The sequence below is a fragment of the Sphaeramia orbicularis genome, chromosome 22 (genome assembly GCF_902148855.1).
Source record: "Sphaeramia orbicularis chromosome 22, fSphaOr1.1, whole genome shotgun sequence".
NCBI classification, from domain to species: domain Eukaryota; kingdom Metazoa; phylum Chordata; class Actinopteri; order Kurtiformes; family Apogonidae; genus Sphaeramia; species Sphaeramia orbicularis.
Window position 1 is genome coordinate 388,209 of NC_043978.1, and position 25,898 is coordinate 414,106.

General features: G+C 42.1%; 1 protein-coding gene across 1 annotated transcript in view; it reads left to right on the forward strand.

Moving 5' to 3' along the window:
- dnah7 (dynein, axonemal, heavy chain 7) overlaps positions 1 to 25,898 on the forward strand; it is a 201,946-nt gene that overhangs the window by 168,198 nt on the left and 7,850 nt on the right. Inside the window, exons 53-62 of the mRNA XM_030126944.1 lie at positions 1,462 to 1,588; positions 3,455 to 3,649; positions 6,990 to 7,082; positions 13,475 to 13,651; positions 14,837 to 14,998; positions 16,974 to 17,174; positions 17,319 to 17,480; positions 20,063 to 20,248; positions 20,772 to 20,909; positions 23,208 to 23,438. Of these exons, the coding sequence (XP_029982804.1) occupies positions 1,462 to 1,588; positions 3,455 to 3,649; positions 6,990 to 7,082; positions 13,475 to 13,651; positions 14,837 to 14,998; positions 16,974 to 17,174; positions 17,319 to 17,480; positions 20,063 to 20,248; positions 20,772 to 20,909; positions 23,208 to 23,438 (1,672 nt within the window). The remainder of the gene's footprint in view (positions 1 to 1,461; positions 1,589 to 3,454; positions 3,650 to 6,989; positions 7,083 to 13,474; positions 13,652 to 14,836; positions 14,999 to 16,973; positions 17,175 to 17,318; positions 17,481 to 20,062; positions 20,249 to 20,771; positions 20,910 to 23,207; positions 23,439 to 25,898) is intronic.

The window sequence follows — 25,898 nt, forward strand, 5'->3', positions numbered from 1 at the left end:
GTTTCAGATTACAGACACAGTTCCTGTTTCAGATTACAGACACAGTTCCTGTTTCAGATTACAGACACAGTTCTGTTTCAGATTACAGACACAGTTCTCTGTTTCAGATTACAGACACAGTTCTCTGTTTCAGATTACAGACATAGTTCCTGTTTCAGATTACAGACACAGTTCTCTGTTTCAGATTACAGACACAGTTCTCTGTTTCAGATTACAGACACAGTTCTCTGTTTCACATTACAGACACAGTTCTGTTTCAGATTACAGACACAGTTCCTGTTTCAGATTACAGACACAGTTCTCTGTTTCAGATTACAGACACAGTTCTGTTTCAGATTACAGACACAGTTCTCTGTTTCAGATTACAAACACAGTTCTGTTTCAGATTACAGACACAGTTCCTGTTTCAGATTACAGACACAGTTCTCTGTTTCAGATTACAGACACAGTTGTGTTTCAGATTACAGACACAGTTCTCTGTTTCAGATTACAGACACAGTTCTCTGTTTCAGATTACAAACACAGTTCTGTTTCAGATTACAGACACAGTTCCTGTTTCAGATTACAGACACAGTTCTCTGTTTCAGATTACAGACACAGTTCTGTTTCAGATTACAGACACAGTTCCTGTTTCAGATTACAGACACAGTTCTGTTTCAGATTACAGACACAGTTCTCTGTTTCAGATTACAGACACAGTTCTGTTTCAGATTACAGACACAGTTCTGTTTCAGATTACAGACACAGTTCTCCGTTTCAGATTACAGACACAGTTCTCTGTTTCAGATTACAAACACAGTTCTGTTTCAGATTACAGACACAGTTCCTGTTTCAGATTACAGACACAGTTCTGTTTCAGATTACAGACACAGTTCCTGTTTCAGATTACAGACACAGTTCTCTGTTTCAGATTACAGACACAGTTCTGTTTCAGATTACAGACACAGTTCTCTGTTTCAGATTACAGACACAGTTCTGTTTCAGATTACAGACACAGTTCCTGTTTCAGATTACAGACACAGTTCTGTTTCAGATTACAGACACAGTTCTCTGTTTCAGATTACAGACACAGTTCTCTGTTTCAGATTACAAACACAGTTCTGTTTCAGATTACAGACACAGTTCTGTTTCAGATTACAGACACAGTTCTCTGTTTCAGATTACAGACACAGTTCTGTTTCAGATTACAGACACAGTTCTGTTTCAGATTACAGACACAGTTCTCTGTTTCAGATTACAGACACAGTTCTCTGTTTCAGATTACAGACACAGTTCTGTTTCAGATTACAGACACAGTTCTGTTTCAGATTACAGACACAGTTCTCTGTTTCAGATTACAGACACAGTTCTCTGTTTCAGATTACAGACACAGTTCTGTTTCAGATTACAGACACAGTTCTCTGTTTCAGATTACAGACACAGTTCTCTGTTTCAGATTACAGACACAGTTCTCTGTTTCAGATTACAGATCCTCAGAGAACATCTGACCCACAGTTTATATGTGAACGTGTGTCGTTCACTGTTTGAGAAGGACAAGCTTCTGTTCTCCCTCTGCCTGAGTGTCAGTCTGATGATGCACCACAGGCAGGTAGGAATACACACAAGTACACACAAGTACACACAGGTACACACAAGTACAAACAAGTATACACACGTACACACAAGTACACACAAGTACACACAAGTATACACAAGTACACACAAGTATACACAAGTACACACAAGTACACACAAGTACACACAAGTATACACAAGTATACACAAGTACACACAAGTATACACAAGTATACACAAGTATACACAAGTATACACAAGTACACACAAGTATACACAAGTACACACAAGTACACACAAGTATACACAAGTACACACAGGTACACACAAGTACATACAAGTATACACAAGTACACACAGGTACACACAAGTACACACAAGTACACACAAGTATACACAAGTACACACAGGTACACACAGGTACAAACAAGTATACACAAGTACACACAGGTACACACAAGTATACACAAGTACACACAGGTACACTTATGTACACACAGGTACACACAAATACACACAGATACACACAAGTACACACAGGTACACACAAGTACACACAGGTACACTTATGTACACACAGGTACACACAAGTACACACAGGTACACTTATGTACACACAAGTACACACAGGTACACACAAGTACACACATGTACACAAAGGTACACACAAGTACACACAGGTACACACAAGTACACACAGGTACACACTGATACACACAGGTACACATAAGTACAAAAAGGTACACATAAGTATACATAAGTACACACAGGTACACTTATGTACACACAAGTACACACAGGTACACACAAGTACACACATGTAAACACAGGTACACACAAGTACACACAGGTACACACAGATACACACAGATACACACAAGTACACACAGGTACACACAAGTATACACAAGTACACACAGGTACACTTATGTACACACCAGTACACACAGGTACACACAAGTACACACATGTACACAAAGGTACACACAAGGACACACAAGTACACACAGGTACACACATGTATACACGTATACACATATACACATGTACACACGTACACATATACACACATATCCAGACCCAGACATCTTTCCAGATGGACTGTGTCATATTCGTATTTATATTTATTTTTCATATTTGTATTTATTATTCATATTCGTATTTATTTTTCATATTCGTATTTATATTTATTATTCATATTTGTATTTGTCCAGATGGACCTCAGTTCTCCTCAGAATGTGCAGATCTAATCCTGCTGAAGTTTGTCACAGACGTCTGTTTATCACTGACATCCTGTTTGACTCAGTCTGAACTTCAGTTCATTTACAGCTGTTCAGCTGATGACACCTGTTTCCTCCATGTGTTTGTGGATCCTGCACATAATACAACTGGACTCACTGGAACATTCTGAACACTGAACACACGCTAACAGTTTAAACTGAACACACGCTAACTGAACATACACTAACAGTTTAAACTGAACACACGCTAACAGTTTAAACTGAACACACGCTAACAGTTTAAACTGAACACACGCTAACAGTTTAAACTGAACACACGCTAACTGAACATACACTAACAGTTTAAACTGAACATACACTAACAGTTTAAACTTCACACACGCTAACAGTTTAAACTGAACACACGCTAACAGTTTAAACTGAACACACGCTAACTGAACATACACTAACAGTTTAAACTGAACATACACTAACAGTTTAAACTGAACACACGCTAACAGTTTAAACTGAACACACGCTAACAGTTTAAACTGAACACACGCTAACAGTTTAAACTGAACACACGCTAACAGTTTAAACTGAACACACGCTAACAGTTTAAACTGAACACACGCTAACAGTTTAAACTGAACACACACTAACAGTTTAAACTGTCGTAGGTGGAGGAGAAGGAGTGGCACTTCCTGCTGACTGGTGGGGTGGGCCTGGATAACCCCCACTCCAACCCCTGCACCTGGATCCAGAAACAGGCCTGGGATGAGATCTGCCGCTTAGACGAGATGGAACACTTCAAAGGTTTACGCAAAGACATGGCACAGCTCCGACAGGAGTGGAAGAAGATCTACGACAGCCCAGTGAGTGTGTGTGTGTATACTGGTGTATACTGGGACAGCCCAGTGAGTGTGTGTGTGTATACTGGTGTATACTGGGACAGCCCAGTGAGTGTGTGTGTGTGTGTATAGTGGGACAGCCCAGTGAGTGTGTGTGTGTATACTGGTGTATACTGGGACAGCCCAGTGAGTGTGTGTGTGTATACTGGTGTATACTGGGACAGCCCAGTGAGTGTGTGTGTGGGTATACTGGTGTATACTGGGACAGTCCAGTGAGTGTGTGTGTGTATACTGGTGTATACTGGGACAGCCCAGTGAGTGTGTGTGTGTGTATACTGGGACAGTCCAGTGAGTGTGTGTGTATACTGGGACGGTTTGAAGCGTTCATTTATTTCTTTTGTATTCTTTTGTTTTTTTAAACGGTGCCAGCCTGGTCTCTCTCCTGGTATTTAAAACGTTCAGTTAGTCATTTTAATTCAGTCTTTTGTGTATGTTTGAGTTTTTGTTTTGAGTTATTTAGTGTTTGTCTGTCTGTTGTACCTTAAACCCACACAAAGGATGCAAGTTTAATTAAACAAACACCTGCACATGAAATGACAAACAAAGAAATCAAACATTTAAACCAATTCAAATTCCAAATCATGTATTGCAACAAATTAATGCCAAAAACACACAAATTCAAACACACAGCCCCCCCCCCAAAGTTCAAACTCCAAAAAATCCACCAACCAAGGCAAAATCAAACACAACATTTCCACTGTGGTTTTATTTCAGTTCATCATCAGAAGAAAAAAAAAACAACAGTTTAATGTGTTTGGGATGGTGCGCTGTCCGTGGTGCTGAAATCACACATTACTATAAAATATGCAGAACACTGACATGAACTGTTAGAAATTAGGAGTCAGAATAAGACATCAGATGAAGACATTTGAAGTAGAAGGTAGAAGAATCAAACACAGACACACCAGAATAATAGAAGGAAGTGAACGTTCAAAACACACACACATCCATCAGTCTGGTCCTGGTCCTGGTCCTGGTCCTGGTCCTGGTCCTGGTCCTGGTCCTGGTCCTGGTCCTGGTCCTGGTCCTGTGGACTGTGCTTTAACTCTGCAGGTTTGGTTCAACTTTATTTTTCTCTTAATAAAACACTTCTGCTTCAGCACTGTGCGTTTCAGTCCAGTCATTTACTCTGTCTGGACAGTTTGTATTCCACCCCTCTAAGAACACCACGAATAACGCATAAATTATGCACTACTGCCTATAAACACCTTCAGTCCACCTTAAGAACACCGTGTGAATCTGTGTCTGTGCGTTCGTTCGCCTTAATGGACCCTTAACACCATCATGTGTTCTTCTGTTCTACTTAAGCCCACCACAGGAACATGTGGGTTCTGGAAGGGCCTCCTCAACCACCACTGTGGTGTGTTGTTCTTGCGTTGTTCATAAGGCATTTGTTAGTGCGTCCTGTTAAAGGGGCTTTCGTACTGTGTTGGTGGAAAATCTTGGATAAGATCACTCACCTGAATATGAACTAAGGAGCAGTCCACAAACACTCCATTCTTATAAGTCTGCCTTAAGAAGGTCGTACGAAATGGTTCTTAAATCGTTCGCACAGTGTTCGTAGCTGTTCATAACGGCATTTGGGACTGAGGCTTTAACCCTTTCATGCATTAATTATGAGAACCTTTGTCAAGATTTTTTTCTTGAGTGTTTTTATTCCTCCATAGGCATGAAAAAACAATGTGATCAAGTTTGTTTTTCATGGAGTTACAAAAATGCCCATGCATTTAATTTTTGAAGTAAAGAAACATGTTAAAAACCCAATATCAGAAAGTGATATGAAAACAATGAAATAAAATCTGATGTTTTCTCACATTTTAACATTTTATTACTCTTTTCATGGAGATAATATTAAAAAAAAAACCACCTTTTTTCTAACAAATAACAATTGATTTACACTGAAACATGTTAGTGCAGATCAGGTTTATCAAGAACAGTAAAGTTACAGTGATGGTCTGAATGTCAGTGTATTATGGGATGTTGCATAAGTGTCCACTGTGTTGGCTGATATGGAACTAAAACAACAAAACCCATGAATAAACCAGAGAACAGCTGGAGAAGAACTGTCCACTGGAGTGACCACTGTGCATGAAAGGGTTAAAAAGAACATCTGACAAAGTGACGTAGTCCAAAATCAATCAATCAAACTTTATTTATATATCACTAAATCATGACAAACGTTCTCTGATCAGCCTTTCCATTCTGAGCTGGTCTAAACCAGACTGTCCAACCACCAGAGTCCTCCAGGAGGAAACACTGGGAGGAGAACGTCTGCAGTCAGTGTGACCTCAGCAGGACAATGACCTGAAACACACCAGCAAGTCCACGTTTGGAGGGTTAAGAAAGAGTAAAGGAAGGTTCTGGAGTCTGGACTCATCTGACAGATGCTCAAACCCCCTCCACTGTGGCTCACTTCTAACAAGTGTTCAGAGAACGCAAACCTCCGCCAAGCACCCTGAACAGTGTGCATGTGTGGATCCACTCTTTCTGTTTAAATCCAACAGTTTCCAGGTTGTTCCATACAGCAGAAACAGTTGAATCTGGTCCCAGTCATGTGTCTGTCCAATTAGATTCAATTCACATCAATATTAGTTGAGTTCTAATTTTAAATGTGTGGGAAATGGGATTTTCAGTGTTCAGTGTAAATGTCCACAGAGTCCACATTCCACAGTGGATGTGGACAATTTAGTTCCAGATACAAGATATTGTTCTAAGCTACAGGTGGATCCAATTGGAGGCTAATCGGAGTTGTTTAGAATTTTGGATGAATTTTGGAAAATGTCTCAATGATGACAGATGGAAAACTGTAGATGTTGTGACCTTGTTGTGACCTTGAACTTTGGCCTACTGGGACCAAAATGGACTGGGTTGGTCCCAGAGCCGAGGCCTATCTGTGGGGAAGATCTGGGAAAGATGGGTGGAAGAGTTTTACACTAAAGATGAACAAACAAACAAACACGCGAAGCAAAGGGATCACAATACCTCCTGGTGGAGGGAATAATGAGATAGTTCTTATCAACACTTGATTGCATTTGTTGCAGCCACAGCAGGCACAAACTGTCACTGGGTTTAGTTTAGTTTAATTTGTCCTTTAACAAATGAATTCATAATTTAAAAATGATATTTTTTATTTACTCAGGTCATCATTCTTCTCTTCTAATAGAATTTGTTTGAGGATCTGAGACATGTAAGTGTAACAAGTGTGTGTGTGTGTGTGTGTGTGTGTGTGTGTGTGTGTGCGTGCGTGTGTGTGTGTGTGTGTGTGTGTGTGTGTGCGTGCGTGTGTGTGCGTGTGTGTGTCCAGACCCCTCATCAGACTCCGTTTCCTGGCCGGTGGCAGGACCAGCTCTGTCCGTTTCAGAGGATGTTGGTGATTCGCTGTCTCAGACCAGACAAGGTCAGTCATGTTTCCAGTATGTGGCTCAGGGGATGACGGAGGCTGAGGCTCTAGGGAAAAAAGCTGTTCTTACTAGTCCCAGGTGACTTCTGATGGCCTGGAATCTGACCTGTAAAAAAAAAGCAAACAGTAAAAAAACGGTAATATTCTAGCAGCAGGGGTGCCAAAAAAATATTGTTAAATAACGGAAAATAACCATTTCATAAAGATACGGTAATTTTCCATAATTAAAATACAGTTTTTTGCCCTAACTTTACATGAGCTTTTGCTTTTTTTTTTACTTTTTAATGTTTAATAAAGAATATTTATATGTATTAAAACAATCAAATTATACATATATATATATATATATATATATATATATATATATATATATATATATATATATATATATATGTATATATATGTATATGTGTGTATATAGATATATAGATATATATATATGTATATATATGTGTATATATGTGTGTGTGTGTGTATATATATATATATATATATATATGTGTGTGTGTGTATATATATATATATATATATATATATATATATATATATATATATATATATATATATATATATATATATAATTTTCAGTGAGACTCAGTTGTCCAATCCACTGATAAAAACTGTATTTGGACAGTTTATCAGTGCTTACATGTTACAAACATACATGTTATACATTCACCAAAATACATTTATTCAACGTGTTTGTTGTGAAACCTCCTGTAATTACACAAGATATTTGTCAATTAACAAACAAGTCTGGTTAAATTGACAGAACAAATACTTCTTTTACCGTTAATTGTCAGTGATTTTATCTTGTTTTATTATTTTTTTACAGTATTAAACTTTAAATTAACAGTTTAATCTCATAAATAGAAAATAAATATTTGTGAAATTACGATACATTTGCAAATGTAGTTGAACTGTATTTTTCTGTGAAAAAGAAAAAAATTCTTTTAAAAAATGTGAATTTTATGGTTATTCAGTTACAGTTTTTTCATGTTCTTTTCCATTTGACATGTAAAATCACAGTCTGTTTTTGTCATTTCATTGATATTTTCCTGTATCTGTCAAATAAATAGTGAAAATGTTGTTAAATTACAAATTTTTTTACAGTGTAGGTGGGGGTCTGTATGGGGGCCAGCATAGACTCAGTCCAGTCTGGACCTGGACTTCCCCTTTACCAGGTCCTTCTTGTCTTCTGTTGTGAATCTGAGGCAGACGATGTGTTTAATGTGTCGTGTAAAACTGAGGAACAGCTGAGAGGGAAGAGCAGTGGACCTGAGGCACAGGGTCCTGTACTGAGCCTGGTTCTGGTTCTCCAGGTGGGAGGGGTTCACGTCCCAGGGGGGGTCAGATGTGATGTGGATCACACACACTCCACTTCCTGTATCAGTAGTGGACTGTCCTCCAGGTCTGTCCTGACATCCACACTCACCTGTTTGGTCTTAGCGGTGTTCAGGACCAGGTCATGGTCTGAACACCAGTGGAGGACGTCCCCCCTGGAGTCACACCCACTACACTGGGGTCAGTGAACTTCACAACAGTGTTTCCACTACGTGGTATCAACTCGACTCGACTCGGCCTTTTTGCGTTTCCATCACGAAAAAGGACGAGGAATCTGGTACCTGGTACTAGTTTTTTGGTATCACCTCCGCTGAGGTTCCAGGACTGGGGACCAGATACTAAAAGGTGACGTATAAACACTGCAGACCACTGATTGGTCAGAGTTTTCTCTGTGACCCGCCCTTTTACAAACAACAGATGCAGAAGTTTCCAGTAAATATATCAGAACATTAATCCACATGATAACAGCCCAAAACTACACCATGGTCGGTCCAGGAGATTCAGTCTTTGGTGGCCGAAGTAAAAAGTCAGACGAGACAACACGCAACAAGCGAGTTTATCAGCAACTCTCTGAGCCTACGACACGGAAATAACGTACCGCATCGCTATGACGACCAGGTACTGTAAAGTCGGTAGTATCCTGTAATGGAAACGGTCTGGAATAGGACCTGGTACCAGAGTGGAGTCGAGCCGAGTCGAGTCGAGCCGGTTCCATAGTGGAAACGTGGCATTAGAGGCACGGGTGGGGGCGGAGCCATGTCTGATGAGGGTGAAGAGGGCGGGCTTAGCACACGGCCCTGTGGCACACCTGTGTTCAGGACCACAGTGTTCAGGTCTGTGGGTAAGAACATCCCCAAACCATGAAGCAGGTGCAGTGGACCGGTCCAGTCCCAGGTGGACAGACTGTGTTCAGACACTGTGGCCTGGACCCAAATGCATGAGACACACGAGCTTCAGCGGTTAAAGCAGGGCTGTCCAACTCATGTGAGTTCAGTTCCATATTCAGCCCAGTTTGATCTGCAGCGGGCCAGAACCAGTGAAATAATGACTGAATAACCTATAAAGAATGACAAATCCAAGTTTTTCTGTTTGTTTTAGTACAAAAAAAACCCAATTAAATTATGAAAATATTTACATTTTACAAAAAAAGATGTGAATAACCTGAAAAAACAGAAATATCATTTGAAAAATTAGTGCAATTTGAACAATATTCTGCCTGGACTTATTATTTCTACATGTACATGTACACACAGTGTTCCATAAACATTTGGTAACAGGCAGAATATTGTTCAAATTTTGGAGTTTGGAACGAAAATTTGAACAATTTCTCCAATACTCCATCTGTTATTATGAACACAACTCCAGATCACAGTGGATCCATAAATGCACCAAACATTTAGGAGCAGGCAGAATATTGTTCAAATTACACATTTTGGGTTGTTCATCTTTGTTTTTATTTATCTATTCATTTGCATTTTATTGTAAAACTAGAAGCACTCGGAGAGCGCAGACCTCTGCCAAGGCTGATCAGTGGGCCCCCCCGTGGGCCCCCCCCACACCAAGGAGGTTATGTTTTTGCCAGGGTTTGTTTGTCTGTCTGTTTGTTTGTTTGTCTGTCCGTTAGTGTGCAACATAACTCAAAAAGTTATGGACAGATTTTGATGAAATTTTCTGGTCTGCGCCCCCCCCCCCCCCGTGGGCCCCCCCACCCCCGATCACCACCAAAATTTAATCATTTCTTCCTTATCCCATTTCCAACAAACCCTGAAAATTTCATCAAAATCTGTCCATAACTTTTTGAGTTATGTTGCACACTAACGGACAGACAAACAAACAAACAAACAGACAAACAAACCCTGGCAAAAACATAACCTCCTTGGCGGAGGTAACAATAGTTTTGTAAATGTAAATTAAAAATTTTTCCACATAATTTTTCACAAAGAATATTTGTCGTTGTCATTATTTATGGTTTATTGTGTTGTTGTTTTGACTGTAGATCACATTGGTCTGTATGTGGAACCTGAACCAAAAGGATTTGTACAACCTGGACTGTTCAGGTTCATTTTTGCACTTTCATCCTGCAGGGCCGGAATGGAACCTTTGGCGGGGGGGGGGGTCAGATTTGGCCCCTGGGCCGCATGTTTGACACCTGTGGGTTAATGGATTTCATTAAACCAAGAATCCAAAAATACAAAAACAGGAGAACAAAAGGAGGGAGCACAACATGCTCAATGTAAAACTAAAAAGCCTGATGAACACAAACACATGGAGCTAGGATCAAGATTCTTGAACAAGATGGTCTTCACAGGGAAACAGAAACAACGCACTGACAACAGACAAAGGGAGAGAGGAGAATATACTGAGGACTTGCAGCTGACGTCACTGGTCATGTGAGTGTTGTTTCCACCTCCATATTGGTAGGCACACTATCAGGATCCAGAAAGTCTGAACTGTTGTTTTATCTGGTGTTTTTCTTTGGACTGGTGTTTGTGGGTTTTATTTGCGAGTCTGTCTGCTGTGATAAAGGCACCACAGATGAGTTTACATGTTCACTAACTACAGTGACGCACGCAACTGGGAGGTCAAACCAGTGTTCCCAGCTCCAGCCGGCTCCCATCAGCCGTACACCTGCAGGCTCTGAACTGGTGAACCAGCCCAGATGTTCACTGGAAACGCTCCATCAACTGTCTGTGTCCTAAAGCCCCTCCCATCTGCATCATGTGACTGGACCTCATGTGGAAGGCTGTCCCATAGTTAAAGCAGACCGGCACAGACGGGGGGGGGGGGGGGGGGGCAGTATTGTCACCAGCTCCAGCTGAACTCAGCGGTGTCGCCCGCCGTAGCTCCGCCCACTTCCATCTGCCTCACCCAGCTGAGGAAACTCAAAGGGAGCAGGTAGATCCACAACCACTGTCTGTAGGTGATAGTCCAGGGGAAGTCCTCCAGTAGGTTTAAAGCAGGGGTGTCCAAACTTTTTTTCAAGAGGGCCAGATCTGATAATGTGAACATTGCCAGGGGCCAGTGGTCCCTTCAGACATTTTTTAAACAGTAAAAATTACACATAAAAGCGCTGTTCTACAACAATTTTATTTTCATTGTCACAATATCATTTTTTTAAATGGCAATGTAACCAAATCTAAGCCACTCAGGTGTGAACAAATAAAAAAAAAAAAAAAAACAACAAAAAAACATTTCTGCCTTCCTTTCACATCTGGAGTCAGATAACATAGAACAAACTGTGTGGAGTATCTTAAACTTCCAAGTTGATAAAAATCTTAACCCCACATTCATTTTAAACATGACTTATATGAGTACTCATTACTCATATATTACTCAGTAATGCAAAGTCTGTTAACATTTAAGATGAAAACATATGACTCTTACTTTTGTCTTTCACAAAATCATTCAGAAAGTAATATTTTGTGTCACATCTACAAGTACATCACACCAGCAGTTAGAGGCAACTAACCTGGCAACTTGGTATCCTGCCTTGGTGGTGAATTCATTGAACTCAGGTTCACATGAACAGTCACTGTTGAGTTTAAAGCAGCTTGAATTTGCTTCACTTTTTCGGAGCGCTCACTCCCTGCTAGCTTGTCGTATGCGTTAGCATGTTTTGTCTGCTCGTGTCTCTTTACATTGAATTCCTTAAACAAAGCAACAGTCTCTTGACAAATTAGGCAAACATAATTGCCTCGATTTTCAGTGAAAAAAAAATTGTAATTCCCATCTCTTCTGGAAGCGGCGGCCCTCACTGTCAACTTTCGTTTTTTTTATTTACAGGCGCCGTGGTTTGAAATTAGCGAAAAAGGTTCACGGCGAGGTCACAGAGCCAGATAGAGTTAGAGTGGTGCTGCCACCATGAGGTGAAAGGAGGAACTGCATTTTGAACCTTTTATGATTCATGTACTCGGTTCAACAGTCCAAGCGGGCCATAAATAATATAATATAAAACCCAAGCTGTGGGCCATATAAAATCTGACCGCGGGCCGTGATTGGCCCCCGGGCCGGACTTTGGACATGCCTGGTTTAAAGGGTCTGCAGCACCAGACCACATGATAACTACTGTTTTTTTCCACGCCGCTAAGTGCAACAGGCACGCAGGCTAACTGTACTGAGAAGCTAGGCTAACTGCGGTAATAACTGTAAACAACGGTGGGCAGAACAGAACCACCACTGACACCAGTGGAACCCAGCGGTCTGTATGCAGAACTGATACTGGTGAAAGAGAAGGAATAAACGGCACACAGGAGTTTAGCAGCTCCATCCTTTAACACGCTACGAACTCGGTGTGACTTCCTCCTCCAAGGCTTAATGTATGCATACGTCAAATGAAACTCATCTAATGCAACCAGCCGCAACACATGTGGTTACCATGGTAACACTGTTTAAAGCTTTATGTGATTGTAGATCTACACAGAAGAAAGAGAAATATCACCAACAATGGGCAATTGTACGATCCAAGGAAAGCCTGCCCACCAATATGGTGTCATAAACAGAAAACCACGTGATCATGTGACGTCTGTGCAAAACCTGAATAGGGAGAGCGGGGATCACATTCAGGTGTGGGTAATCACAGGAGGAACACCAGGTGAAGACAATGAGGGGATTAGGGAAGACAAAGACAAGACCAACAGTGCAGACACAAAACAGGAAGGAGACCACCTTCACCAAAATAAAACAGGAAAAGACAAAACCAAAAACCCTAAACTAAATCAACACAAACGCCGACACATGACAGACTGTTACCAGTTTAATACAGAGTTCAGTTTTAAAGGCAGGAGTAACATCTAAAAGTGTTTGGGTGTTCCACATGGGACAGAGCTGAGTGGAAGGGTTCCCCCTCCAGGTGGACTGGGGGCTGTGTAGGCCTGGGGGGTCCAGTCCTGGATGTGTTTCAGGTGGAGCCTCTGAAAACTCTTCATTCAAGGTCAGAGCGGCAGGAGGCCGAGCACAGCAGACGTCTGGAACAGAAGAATCATCTTTTCAACAGTAGAACTGCAAGGATTCCTCATTTAAAGGACACGTGAATGTGTTTGTTCCAGATTATTCCGATGGTCCAGGAGTTTGTGTCCAACAGTCTGGGTCCGTCCTTCATAGAAGCTCCTCCGTTCAACCTCAGCGAGGCCTTCATGGACAGCCACTGCTGCGCTCCGCTCATCTTCATCCTGTCTCCTGGGTCAGACCCCATGGCAGCGCTGCTCAAGTTTGGAGATGAAAAGGTACGAAGGCCTGTGCAGATCAGAGCCGATCCCACTCAGACTGAAGCCTGAACAGGGTTTTTCAACCTTGGGTTTGGGACCCCATGTGGGGTCGCCTGGAATTCAAATGGGGTCGCCTGGAATTTCTAGTAATTGTTAAAAAAAAAAAAAAAAAACATACACATACATGAAAGACATGACCAACTCTGAGGCTGAAACTGAAGCACTAGTCTCTTTTCCATTGACCCTCAAATTGTGCATAAAAATGTACCTAATGGAAAAATGACAATTTCGCCAAAAGTCTCATTTTTCGATTAAAAGTTTTTGTGCTGGCAAGAGGTGGTTTTTCGGGCGTAGCGCAAATGGTATAATCACGCAAAACTGCAATGGAAAGACCTTTTTTCACAACTAGAGTCAGGTGAATTAAAAAAACAGATGTTGACGTACTTTACAACAAGTGAAGAAGAAGAAGAAACGTGTGTGCATGTGCAGACACACCAGGAAACCACATCATTTTTTAATTTAGTACGAGATAGAGGAGTAATATATAATAATAATGAATATATCTGTAAATCAACACCATATTTACGTTTGTTGCCATGTTTATGGAATGACCTCTCTTGTCATTTTGTGATAATAAATAAACAAGTCATCACATTTGTGATTTGATGGAAAAACTGACGTTATGCACTTCTGTTTTTTTGACATTTAGTAAATATGGGTAAAGTTCTGCACAGATGTCCGATGGAAAAGAGACTACTGGGGTTCTGTTTCTGTGTCATATGTTCATTGTGGTCAGTTTCAGATGCTGCAGCTCTTTCATAATTCATAGTTTCAGTTCTTGTTTGTTCAGTATTAATTGTCCTCCTTGTAAATCACAGCTGGACTGACTGGACAGATCCTGACCAAGGAAAATCACATTCTCCCTTTGTGCAGTAATCTACACCTGGATTTACTGCCTCTGTCCACAATAATATACATTATATAGACTGAATGTGCTCTGAAATTAACATTTATGTGCAGCATAGTATAGCAAACTATTACATGATCAAAAACAAATTAATTTAGCAAAAAAAATTCTCCATTTTGAAGGTCTGTGGTCGGCAGAACTTTGTGATGTTAAAATGGGGTCTGGAGCCATAAAAAGTTGGAACCGCTGCTCTCCGTGGACTGGGTTTATCTGTACACTGGGTTGTCCTCCTGCAGGGCTTCACTGGGACCAGGCTGACCTCCCTGTCTCTGGGCCAAGGCCAGGGCCCCATCGCTCTGCGCATGATCAACAGCGGCATTAAGGACGGAACCTGGGTGGTTCTGCAGAACTGTCACCTGGCCACGTCATGGATGTCAACACTGGAGAGAGTGTGTGAGGTCCGAAAACACACACCAACTACACACACTGTCCTCACACTGGATTGGGTTACATTTGTTATGTACATCAAACCACAATACACACCTCAAAATTTGGGTCAATTTGTGTGTGTGTGTGTGTGTGTGTGTGTGTGTGTGTGTGTGTGTGTGTGTGTATGGGTCAAAACACAGTATTTGAAATCTGTCTGATGGGACATTTTAGAGACTATTTGACAGAATAGTGCTGCTAAATGACCCACATTTTTCCTTTTAAATTCCTTTTTGCTTTAGTCGGACCATAAGGGATTATCCAAAACAAGGAGCTACTGTATATTGAAATAAATGTTGGAATGGTAATCAGTTAAAGTTCACTCTCTAATGGGACATTTTTGGCCCCTGGTATTTTAGGCTAAAACTCCAACTAAAATTTCTCTTTGAAATTTCATTTAATCTACACCAGTGTAATTCATATTGCAAGGTATAAGTCTGAAGAAGTAATTAAGGCATAAATAGACCAGGTTTTGTACTTTCTTTGGCAGCATGGGCTGTTGAGTGGAAAAAGTCCTTATCTCTGATGGGACACTTTTGACCACTATTTAAAAATCTGACAACAGAAGTAAAAAAAAAAAAAAAAGAAAAAGACACCCTGTTGTATCTAATGACATTTATTTGCATGAGAACTTTAAAATAATATTTCTGTATTTTACAAACATCCCCAGATGCATTGTGCTGAGAATATTTAAATAATTATAATGACACATCGATAAGGCACAATATAATTTTTGTGTAATCCACTATCCATTCCTACCACCAGTACTAAGTATTAATTAATGCTGTCTATGATAGAGTTTCTAGTATTCAGATAAAAATGTCTTTTTTCCTAACTACTAGAGGCCATAGCTTCTCTACATGAGGGATTTCAACCAGTAACATTAACTGGTGAGGGGAACATGGAATGTCCACCAGTGTCTGTGTATCTAGGACAGGGCTCTCAAACTCCTGTTCTTTCAGGTTCCACATTCAGCCCAATTTGATCTGCAGTGGACCAAACCAGTAAAATAAAAGCATAATAACCTATAAATAATGACAACTACAAATATGTTTCTTGTTTCAGTGCAAAAAACCCCATTAAATTATGAAAATACTAACTTGAATAAACTATCCAAACAAAAAAGATGTGAATAACCTGAAAAAACCTGACATTTCTTAAGAAAAATCAGTGCAATTTTACCAATCTTCTGCCTCCACTTCTCATTAGTCCATGTGCATTCTGGATCAGATCTACAAAGACACTAAACACTGAGGAACAGGAAGACAAGAGTTCAAATAGGGCTGATTTTTTTTTTTTTTTTTGACATTTCAGGTTGGTCATATTTTATTGTTACAGGATAGTTTGTAAATGTAAATATTTTGATAATTTAAATTTATTTTTTGCACTAACACAAAGAAAAACAATTAAGTTATCATTATTTACAGACATAATGTAATATTATTTTTTCCATCAAACCCAGTAGTAAATCTGCAGTGGTTCTTCTGTGTGGGTTCTTCTGCTGTTCTTATTTGACTGTAGATCAGATTGGTCTGGATGTGGAACCCACACTAAAATGAGTTCCACAGCCTGGACTGTGGAATTTATACACTTTGTAAATTCATCCCAAGGGTCGGACTGGAACCTTTGGGGGGACACATTGGGCCCCCGGGACACATGTTTGAGAGCCCTGATCTAGGACTTCTTTCACGTCTTGTATGTGAATCCAGGTTTTGTCTTCTGTGGCTGGAACACACAGATTCTTTCAGCAGAACCTTTAGTTCATGGAAGCTGACCTCCACTCCTTCAGCTTCATCCTCATGTGTGACTTAAACTAGGATGTGCTTCTCTTCCTTCCTGACAGTGAACTCAGCGTTGACACAGTCTCCCTGCTCAGACCGGAGCAGTGCTCATCCATGTTGAACAGAATTCATTCAGGTGTGTCTGTGCCTTTGTGCCTCTGAGCAGGAGCTGAACCCTGACTCCACCCACCCAGACTTCCGCCTGTGGCTGACCAGTTACCCGTCTCCCTCCTTCCCCGTGGCGGTGCTTCAGAACGGGGTGAAGATGACCAACGAGGCGCCCAAAGGTCTGCGGGCCAACATCACCAGGTCTCTTCTGATGGACCCCATCTGCAACGCAGAGTTTTTTGGCGGCTGCTGTAAGACGGTCAGTGTGTGTGGGCGTGTCTATAGTGTGTGGGCGTGTCTATAAACTGCACAGCTGTCCCATACATATATACTCCTATGCTCCTTAGTGTCAGTGTGACTTTGATCATGAGGTTTGTGTATTTCCTGTCTGCCCCCCCCCCAGGCTGTGTTCACCAAACTGCTGTACGGCCTGTGTTTCTTCCACGCCCTGGCTCAGGAAAGAAGGAAGTTTGGTCCTTTAGGCTGGAATATTCCATATGAGTTTAATGAGACGGACCTGCGCATCTCTGCACAGCAGCTGCGTATGTTACTGGAACAGTACCAGGTACACACTGTTAACTGGGCTTTTAGTCTTATTGTTTTATAGATTCCAGGACGGTTTTCCTGCAAAAGACCAACCAACCAACCGTCCAGTTGAATTACCGATGGTGCAGTGGAATTACCGATGGTAATTCAACTGTAGCTAGCAGTTCTAAATACTACTGTTTGTTTCGCCATTTAAGAAATTCCATAAAGCGTGGGCAGTTAACGTAGGGGTCTAAACTAAAGCAATTTCATGTGAGTGTTGGACTGAAAAACATGAAAGAAATCTTACAAACACACACACACACACATACACACACACACACACACACACACACACACACACACTAGGGATGCAAATTATCGATTAATCCATTAATCATTAGTTGGTTGACCTTATCAATTGATTAACGATTAATTGATAAGCAAAGATTTTCCTGTGAACCTGAATTTCTTTTTCAGTACAGTCTATAAAAATAAAAGCTAAATATAGTTTCTATACTTCATGATAAAAACATGTCATATTCCTTAATGATTGATTTATTGAACTATTGGATACAGTCAGTGTTTCCTGTGGAATTCATCTGTTGGTGGGGCGATGTGTAATTGGGGGGGGGGGGGGGGGGGGTGCACACACATGCGTTACGTTGGTGGATGGGGGTGCGTGTGCACAATTTGTCAGTGGGGTGTGGGGGTGGGGTACTTTGCCACATGCGTGCAGTAAGGCCAGGGGATGCGTGTGTGTTGGATGGTAACCGTATGCGTGTGTGTGTGACTTTCTGTCCTACCTATAACACTATAGGGGTACAGGTGGTGCAGTCTGTGCTCCCGCAGAAGTGAAAGTGAAACTTTTCGCTCATTTATCTTTTCTCCACCTCCTGAAGCTTCACAAACTTTAATTTGAGTGGACAGGACGTTTGTCCTGGACTGTTATATATTATACATATGTATAACAAGACATTCTAACTCATCAACACCATGTTCCCATTCCATGGCCGGCTATCCCAGCCGCGGCGTCGCAGCGCAGACAAACCGGCAGCCTTCGGACAGGTGTGGACAAGTGGACAAGGGCAGTTAACTGACAATTAATAATTTAATGGAGCAAATTCTTATTGACAATTAATCGATAGTCAATTAATTGTTTACATCTCTAACACACACCAAGGTTATGATCCTTAACAAAAACTAACAAAATGATGAAAACTAGAATTGTAAAAACATTTTCGTTAACTGAAATAAATAAAAACTATAATTAAAAGAAAAAAAACAATAACTAACTGAAACTGTATTGTGTGTTCACAAAACTAACTAAAACATATAAAAATTATGGATAAAATTCTCTTCGTTTTCATCTTTGTCAGTGTCGGATTGATACGAAATCGATTTATTTCACTCTAGCAATTTTAGCTAGCGGCACCATATGACACTTTTTGCTCCGTCACTTGTGTTCACTTGTGGTTTCCAGTCGTCTTCTGGTCCCCACTCTACCTGGAAACATGGAGACTAAAGCAGCAGAGTCCTGTCTGGGATTGATTTGAATAGGAGCACAGAGAAGAAGAGAAAAGAGACCACTGAACTACAACTGAACTACAACTGAACTACAACTGAACTACAACTAAACTACAACTGAACTACAACTGAACTACAACTAAACTACAACTGAACTACAACTAAACTACAACTAAACTACAACTGAACTACAACTGAACTAAAACTGAACTAAAACTGAACTACAACTAAACTACAACTGAACTACAACTGAACTAAAACTGAACTACAACTGAACTACAACTAAACTACAACTAAACTACAACTGAACTACAACTGAACTACAACTAAACTACAACTGAACTGCAACTAAACTACAACTAAACTACAACTGAACTACAACTAAACTACAACTAAACTACAACTGAACTACAACTGAACTACAACTAAACTACAACTGAACTACAACTGAACTACAACTAAACTACAACTGAACTACAACTGAACTACAACTGAACTACAACTGAACTAAAACTGAACTACAACTAAACTACAACTAAACTACAACTGAACTACAACTGAACTAAAACTGAACTACAACTAAACTACAACTGAACTACAACTGAACTACAACTAAACTACAACTAAACTACAACTGAACTAAAACTAAGCATTTAGAAAAAAATGAAAACAAATAAAAACTATCAAACCTGCTCTAAAAACGAATTAAAACGAACTGAATTAGTGACAAAAAAAGTCAAAATTAAATAAAACTAAACTAGAATGAAAAATCCAAAACTATTAGAACCTTGACACACACACACATAAAATGTACAATAACTTAAACAGTAACAGTTGAGTTTAAACTCTGGGTCATGAACACTGTGTGTCGCTCAAATTTAGGTGAAATCCTCTTAGAAAATGTCCTAATGGCCTCAACACTTGGACTCCGTTGTCTTTCTAGTTCAAGTCCAGGTCATGACGTAAATTTCATCCAGGTCTTATTTTGGAAGAACGCTTATGAGAATGTCTTCCATGTTTGACGTTACTTCCTCTTCAAAGTGCTGGTCATTTGATTCTGTGTTTTTTGTAAAATAATCCTGGTTCATCCTGCAGGAAGTGCCGTTTGATGCTCTTCGTTACCTGACCGGTGAGTGTAACTATGGAGGTCGTGTGACAGACGACTGGGACAGACGGACGCTGCACACCACCCTGCGTGTCTTCTACACTCCAGAGATCATCGAAGACCCTGAGTATAAGTTCGATTCCAGTGGACTCTACTATATACCAGCTGATGGGAATGTAAGACACCTGTAGTCTGGAGCCTAGAGTTAGACCCAGACTAAAACAGAAACATGACAAAAGCACAGCAGAGTTTAGAACTGACACCTTCACACAAACACACACACACACACACACTAACACAACTGTTTAAAATGGGCTGACATGTATTCATACATATGTATACATACAAGGACGATCAACATTCAATCATCTAAAAGTGCCATGATACATATTTGTTTTACAACTTCTATCATTCAAACCAAGTGTCAGTCAAAAATTGCTTAAAATCACTGCAGTAAATTAAAAACAAACACAGTAAATGTGTGGTGCGAAGGTCTGCGGTCCGTTACATTTTCCTGGACTCTTTCTTCTTCGGTGGTTCACCCCCTGCATCATCAAATCCCATTTATCAGCTGTATAACAGAGGTCAGCGATCCAAAGGGACAGGTTATTTCTGTAGGTTTGGTATTCCTTTCCTGATCTTTGCCCTAAAATGGTCTGACTCCGCCTCCGGCCCCTCCCACCGTGTTCTCTGTTACAGTACAACAGTTACATGGAATACACAAAGTCACTGCCGCTCAACCCGTCACCGGAGATTTTTGGCATGAACGCTAACGCTGACATCACCAAGGACCAAGCAGAGACACAGCTGTTGTTCGACAGTATCTTGCTCACACAGGTAAATCTAACAGGACACGAGCCAAGAACAGGACTTTAATAATTACATGTGTTTCATTTGAGCTGGACAGTAAAGTAGTCAGGGTGTTGGAGACTTTGGCCACGCTTTTCTAATCCAACCACAACCCCTAAAACACTGGGATGATATTATATGGGACAAAACAGAAATAGAATGCAGTGATTTGAAAATCTGATAAACCCATGTTTTATTTACAGTAGAGTATGGGAAGCATGTCACGTGTATAAACTGAGAAAATGTGCCACTTAAAAAAAAAAAAAAACAGGTAATTTTGGATTTGATGACCACAGTACATCTCCAAAAAGTTGGGACAGGGTCATTTTTACCTCTGCCAGGAGGTATTGTGGACACTTTGCTTTGTGTGTTTGTTTGTTTGTTAGCAAGATAACTCAAAAAGTTAGGGACGGATTTTCAGGAAATTTTCAGGAAATGTTGATACTGGCATAAGGAAGAAATGATTAAATTTTGGGGGTGATTGGGTGGGTGGGGGGGGCAGATCTGTCGTGGTGGAGGTCTTCGCTCTCTGAGTACTTTCTGGTTTGTGTGTTTGTTAGCTTGTGTGTTTGTATGTTTGTATGTTTGTTTGTTTGTTCTCAGCTTTAGTGTAAAACTCTTCCACCCATCTTTCCCAAATCTTCCCCACAGATAGGCCTAGGCCCTGGGACCAACCCATTCAATTTTGGGCCAACTAGGCCAAAGTTCAAGGTCACAGCAAGGTCACAACATCTACAGTTTTCCTTTGGTTGACTGATTAATCACCTCAGTTCCCGAATGATCATTAGTTGACTGGAGGCTACACAGTGGTAACAAGTGTTCAGAACTCAAACCTCCTCTAGACACCCTGAATAGTGTGTATGTGTGGATCGACTATTTCTGTTTAAATCCAACAGTTTCCAGGTTGTTCCATGCAGCAGAAACAGTTGAATCTGGTCCCAGTCATGTGTCTGTCCAATTAGATTCAATTCACATCAATATTTGTTGAGTTCTAATTTTAAATGTGTGGGAAATGGGATTTTCAGTGTTCAGTGTAAATGTCCACAGAGTCCACATTCCACAGTGGATGTGGACAATTTAGTTCCACACACAAGATGTTGTTCTAAGCTACAGGTGGATCCAATTGGAGGAGAATCGGAGTCATTTTGAATTTTTGATGAATTTTGGAAAATTGCTCAGTGATGACAGATGGAAAACTGTAGATGTTGTGACCTTGCTGTGACCTTGAACTTCGGCCTACTGGGACCAAAATGGAAAGGGTTGGTCCCAGGGCCTAGGCCTATCTGTGGGGAAGATCTGGGAAAGATGGGTGGAAGAGTTTTACACTAAAGTTGTGTAATGGCTAGTTTACATATATTCTATATTACATGTAAGACTGGTTGAACTCTGATTTATATGAGACTGGGTTTTATTCTTGTCAGACAAATGATTGTTTTGCATTCTGTGTTTGGTCTAGGACAGGGGTGTCAAACTCAGATCCTCAAGGGCCGGTATCCAGCATGTTTTAGATGTTTCCCTCTTCCAACACACCTGATTCAAATGATGAGCCTATCATCCAACTCTGCAGAAGCCTGATAACGACCGTCAGGTGTGCTGGAAGAGGGAAACATCTAAAACATGCAGGATACCGGCCCTCGAGGACTGGAGTTTGACACCTGTGGTCTAAGACATAGGGACATCTGTGTTTGAAAATGCTTTCTCACAGGAGTTTCTCACAGGAGTTCTCTCTTCTAGACATTCCATTCTGGCATTGTGACACAAAGAGAACATAATTTTTTTTTATTAGTTTCATACAAGAGACAATGACAAACTGTAGTTTCTTGTACACTCATGCAGACAGTGTCACCTCTGTACGATTGTACCTTGTTGAAGCTTCAGTTCAATTACACTGAAAAGACACTGATCGTCTAAATGACCATTTCTTACTCTGAGGACAAATGAGCAGAGTATTTTTTCCACAACAGTTGCTAACAAACAAACAAGCAAACATGCAAACAAACAAACACACAAAGCAAAGTGATCACAATACCTCCTGGTGGAGGTAATAATTATACATTTGACTGAGACACACACACCTATTTATACAATAAATCCAATCAGATAGCAGAGCAGGACATGTCCTCAGTGTTCCATTAATTAGATTTTAGGGTGAACATAAACTTTGACGTCTGCCGTGTCAGGGCTGAAAGCTGTGTTTAATGTACAGTTGTATTTTAAAGGGTTCTATTCTGAAGAAGAACCTCCATCCCCCTCTCATCTGTCCTCTTTCCCTCTGTGTCTGATCAGTCCTGCTCTTCAGGCACTGACACCAAATCATCCGATGACATGGTCTTTGACGTGGCGGCGGACATCCTGAGTAAACTACCGGCAGACTTCCACCTGGAGGCGGTAATGAGGCGCTTTCCCACCAGCTACAGTCAGAGCATGAACACGGTGCTGGTGCAGGAGATGGGCCGCTTCAACCACCTGCTGGGCACCGTCCGATCCTCCTGCGTTAGCATCCAGAAGGCGATAAAGGTAAGGCACCGTCCGATCCTCCTGCGTTAGCATCCAGAAGGCCATAAAGGTAAGGCACCGTCCGATCCTACTGCGTTAGCATCCAGAAGGCCATAAAGGTAAGGCACCGTCCGATCCTCCTGCGTTAGCATCCAGAAGGCGATAAAGGTAAGGCACCGTCCGATCCTCCTGCGTTAGCATCCAGAAGGCCATAAAGGTAAGGCACCGTCCGATCCTCCTGCGTTAGCATCCAGAAGGCCATAAAGGTAAGGCACCGTCCGATCCTACTGCGTTAGCATCCAGAAGGCCATAAAGGTAAGGCACCGTCCGATCCTCCTGCGTTAGCATCCAGAAGGCCATAAAGGTAAGGCACCGTCCGATCCTCCTGCGTTAGCATCCAGAAGGCCATAAAGGTAAGGCACCGTCCGATCCTCCTGCGTTAGCATCCAGAAGGCCATAAAGGTAAGGCACCGTCCGATCCTCCTGCGTTAGCATCCAGAAGGCCATAAAGGTAAGGCACCGTCCGATCCTCCTGCGTTAGCATCCAGAAGGCCATAAAGGTAAGGCACCGTCCGATCCTCCTGCGTTAGCATCCAGAAGGCGATAAAGGTAAGGCACCGTCCGTCCGATCCTCCTGCGTTAGCATTCAGAAGGCGATAAAGGTAAGGCACCGTCCGATCCTACTGCGTTAGCATCCAGAAGGCGATAAAGGTAAGGCACCGTCCGATCCTCCTGCGGTAGCATCCAGAAGGCGATAAAGGTAAGGCACCGTCCGATCCTCCTGCGTTAGCATCCAGAAGGCGATTAAGGTAAGGCACCGTCCGATCCTCCTGCGTTAGCATCCAGAAGGCGATTAAGGTAAGGCACCGTCCGATCCTCCTGCGTTAGCATCCAGAAGGCGATTAAGGTAAGGCACCGTCCGATCCTCCTGCGTTAGCATCCAGAAGGCGATTAAGGTAAGGCACCGTCCGATCCTCCTGCGTTAGCATCCAGAAGGCCATAAAGGTAAGGCACCGTCCGATCCTCCTGCGTTAGCATCCAGAAGGCGATTAAGGTAAGGCACCGTCCGATCCTCCTGCGTTAGCATCCAGAAGGCGATTAAGGTAAGGCACCGTCCGATCCTCCTGCGTTAGCACCCAGAAGGCGATAAAGGTAAGGCACCGTCCGATCCTCCTGCGTTAGCATCCAGAAGGCGATTAAGGTAAGGCACCGTCCGATCCTCCTGCGTTAGCATCCAGAAGGCGATAAAGGTAAGGCACCGTCCGATCCTCCTGCGTTAGCATCCAGAAGGCCATAAAGGTAAGGCACCGTCCGATCCTCCTGCGTTAGCATCCAGAAGGCGATAAAGGTAAGGCACCGTCCGTCCGATCCTCCTGCGTTAGCATTCAGAAGGCGATAAAGGTAAGGCACCGTCTGATCCTACTGCGTTAGCATCCAGAAGGCGATAAAGGTAAGGCACCGTCCGATCCTCCTGCGTTAGCATCCAGAAGGCGATAAAGGTAAGGCACCGTCCGATCCTCCTGCGTTAGCATCCAGAAGGCGATTAAGGTAAGGCACCGTCCGATCCTCCTGCGTTAGCATCCAGAAGGCCATAAAGGTAAGGCACCGTCCGATCCTACTGCGTTAGCATCCAGAAGGCCATAAAGGTAAGGCAACCGTCCGTCCGATCCTCCTGCGTTAGCATTCAGAAGGCGATAAAGGTAAGGCACCGTCTGATCCTACTGCGTTAGCATCCAGAAGGCGATAAAGGTAAGGCACCGTCCGATCCTCCTGCGTTAGCATCCAGAAGGCGATAAAGGTAAGGCACCGTCCGATCCTCCTGCGTTAGCATCCAGAAGGCGATTAAGGTAAGGCACCGTCCGATCCTCCTGCGTTAGCATCCAGAAGGCGATTAAGGTAAGGCACCGTCCGATCCTCCTGCGTTAGCATCCAGAAGGCGATTAAGGTAAGGCACCGTCCGATCCTCCTGCGTTAGCATCCAGAAGGCGATTAAGGTAAGGCACCGTCCGATCCTCCTGCGTTAGCATCCAGAAGGCCATAAAGGTAAGGCACCGTCCGATCCTCCTGCGTTAGCATCCAGAAGGCGATTAAGGTAAGGCACCGTCCGATCCTCCTGCGTTAGCATCCAGAAGGCGATTAAGGTAAGGCACCGTCCGATCCTCCTGCGTTAGCATCCAGAAGGCGATAAAGGTAAGGCACCGTCCGATCCTCCTGCGTTAGCATCCAGAAGGCGATTAAGGTAAGGCACCGTCCGATCCTCCTGCGTTAGCAACCAGAAGGCCATAAAGGTAAGGCACCGTCCGATCCTCCTGCGTTAGCATCCAGAAGGCCATAAAGGTAAGGCACCGTCCGATCCTCCTGCGTTAGCATCCAGAAGGCGATAAAGGTAAGGCACCGTCCGTCCGATCCTCCTGCGTTAGCATTCAGAAGGCGATAAAGGTAAGGCACCGTCTGATCCTACTGCGTTAGCATCCAGAAGGC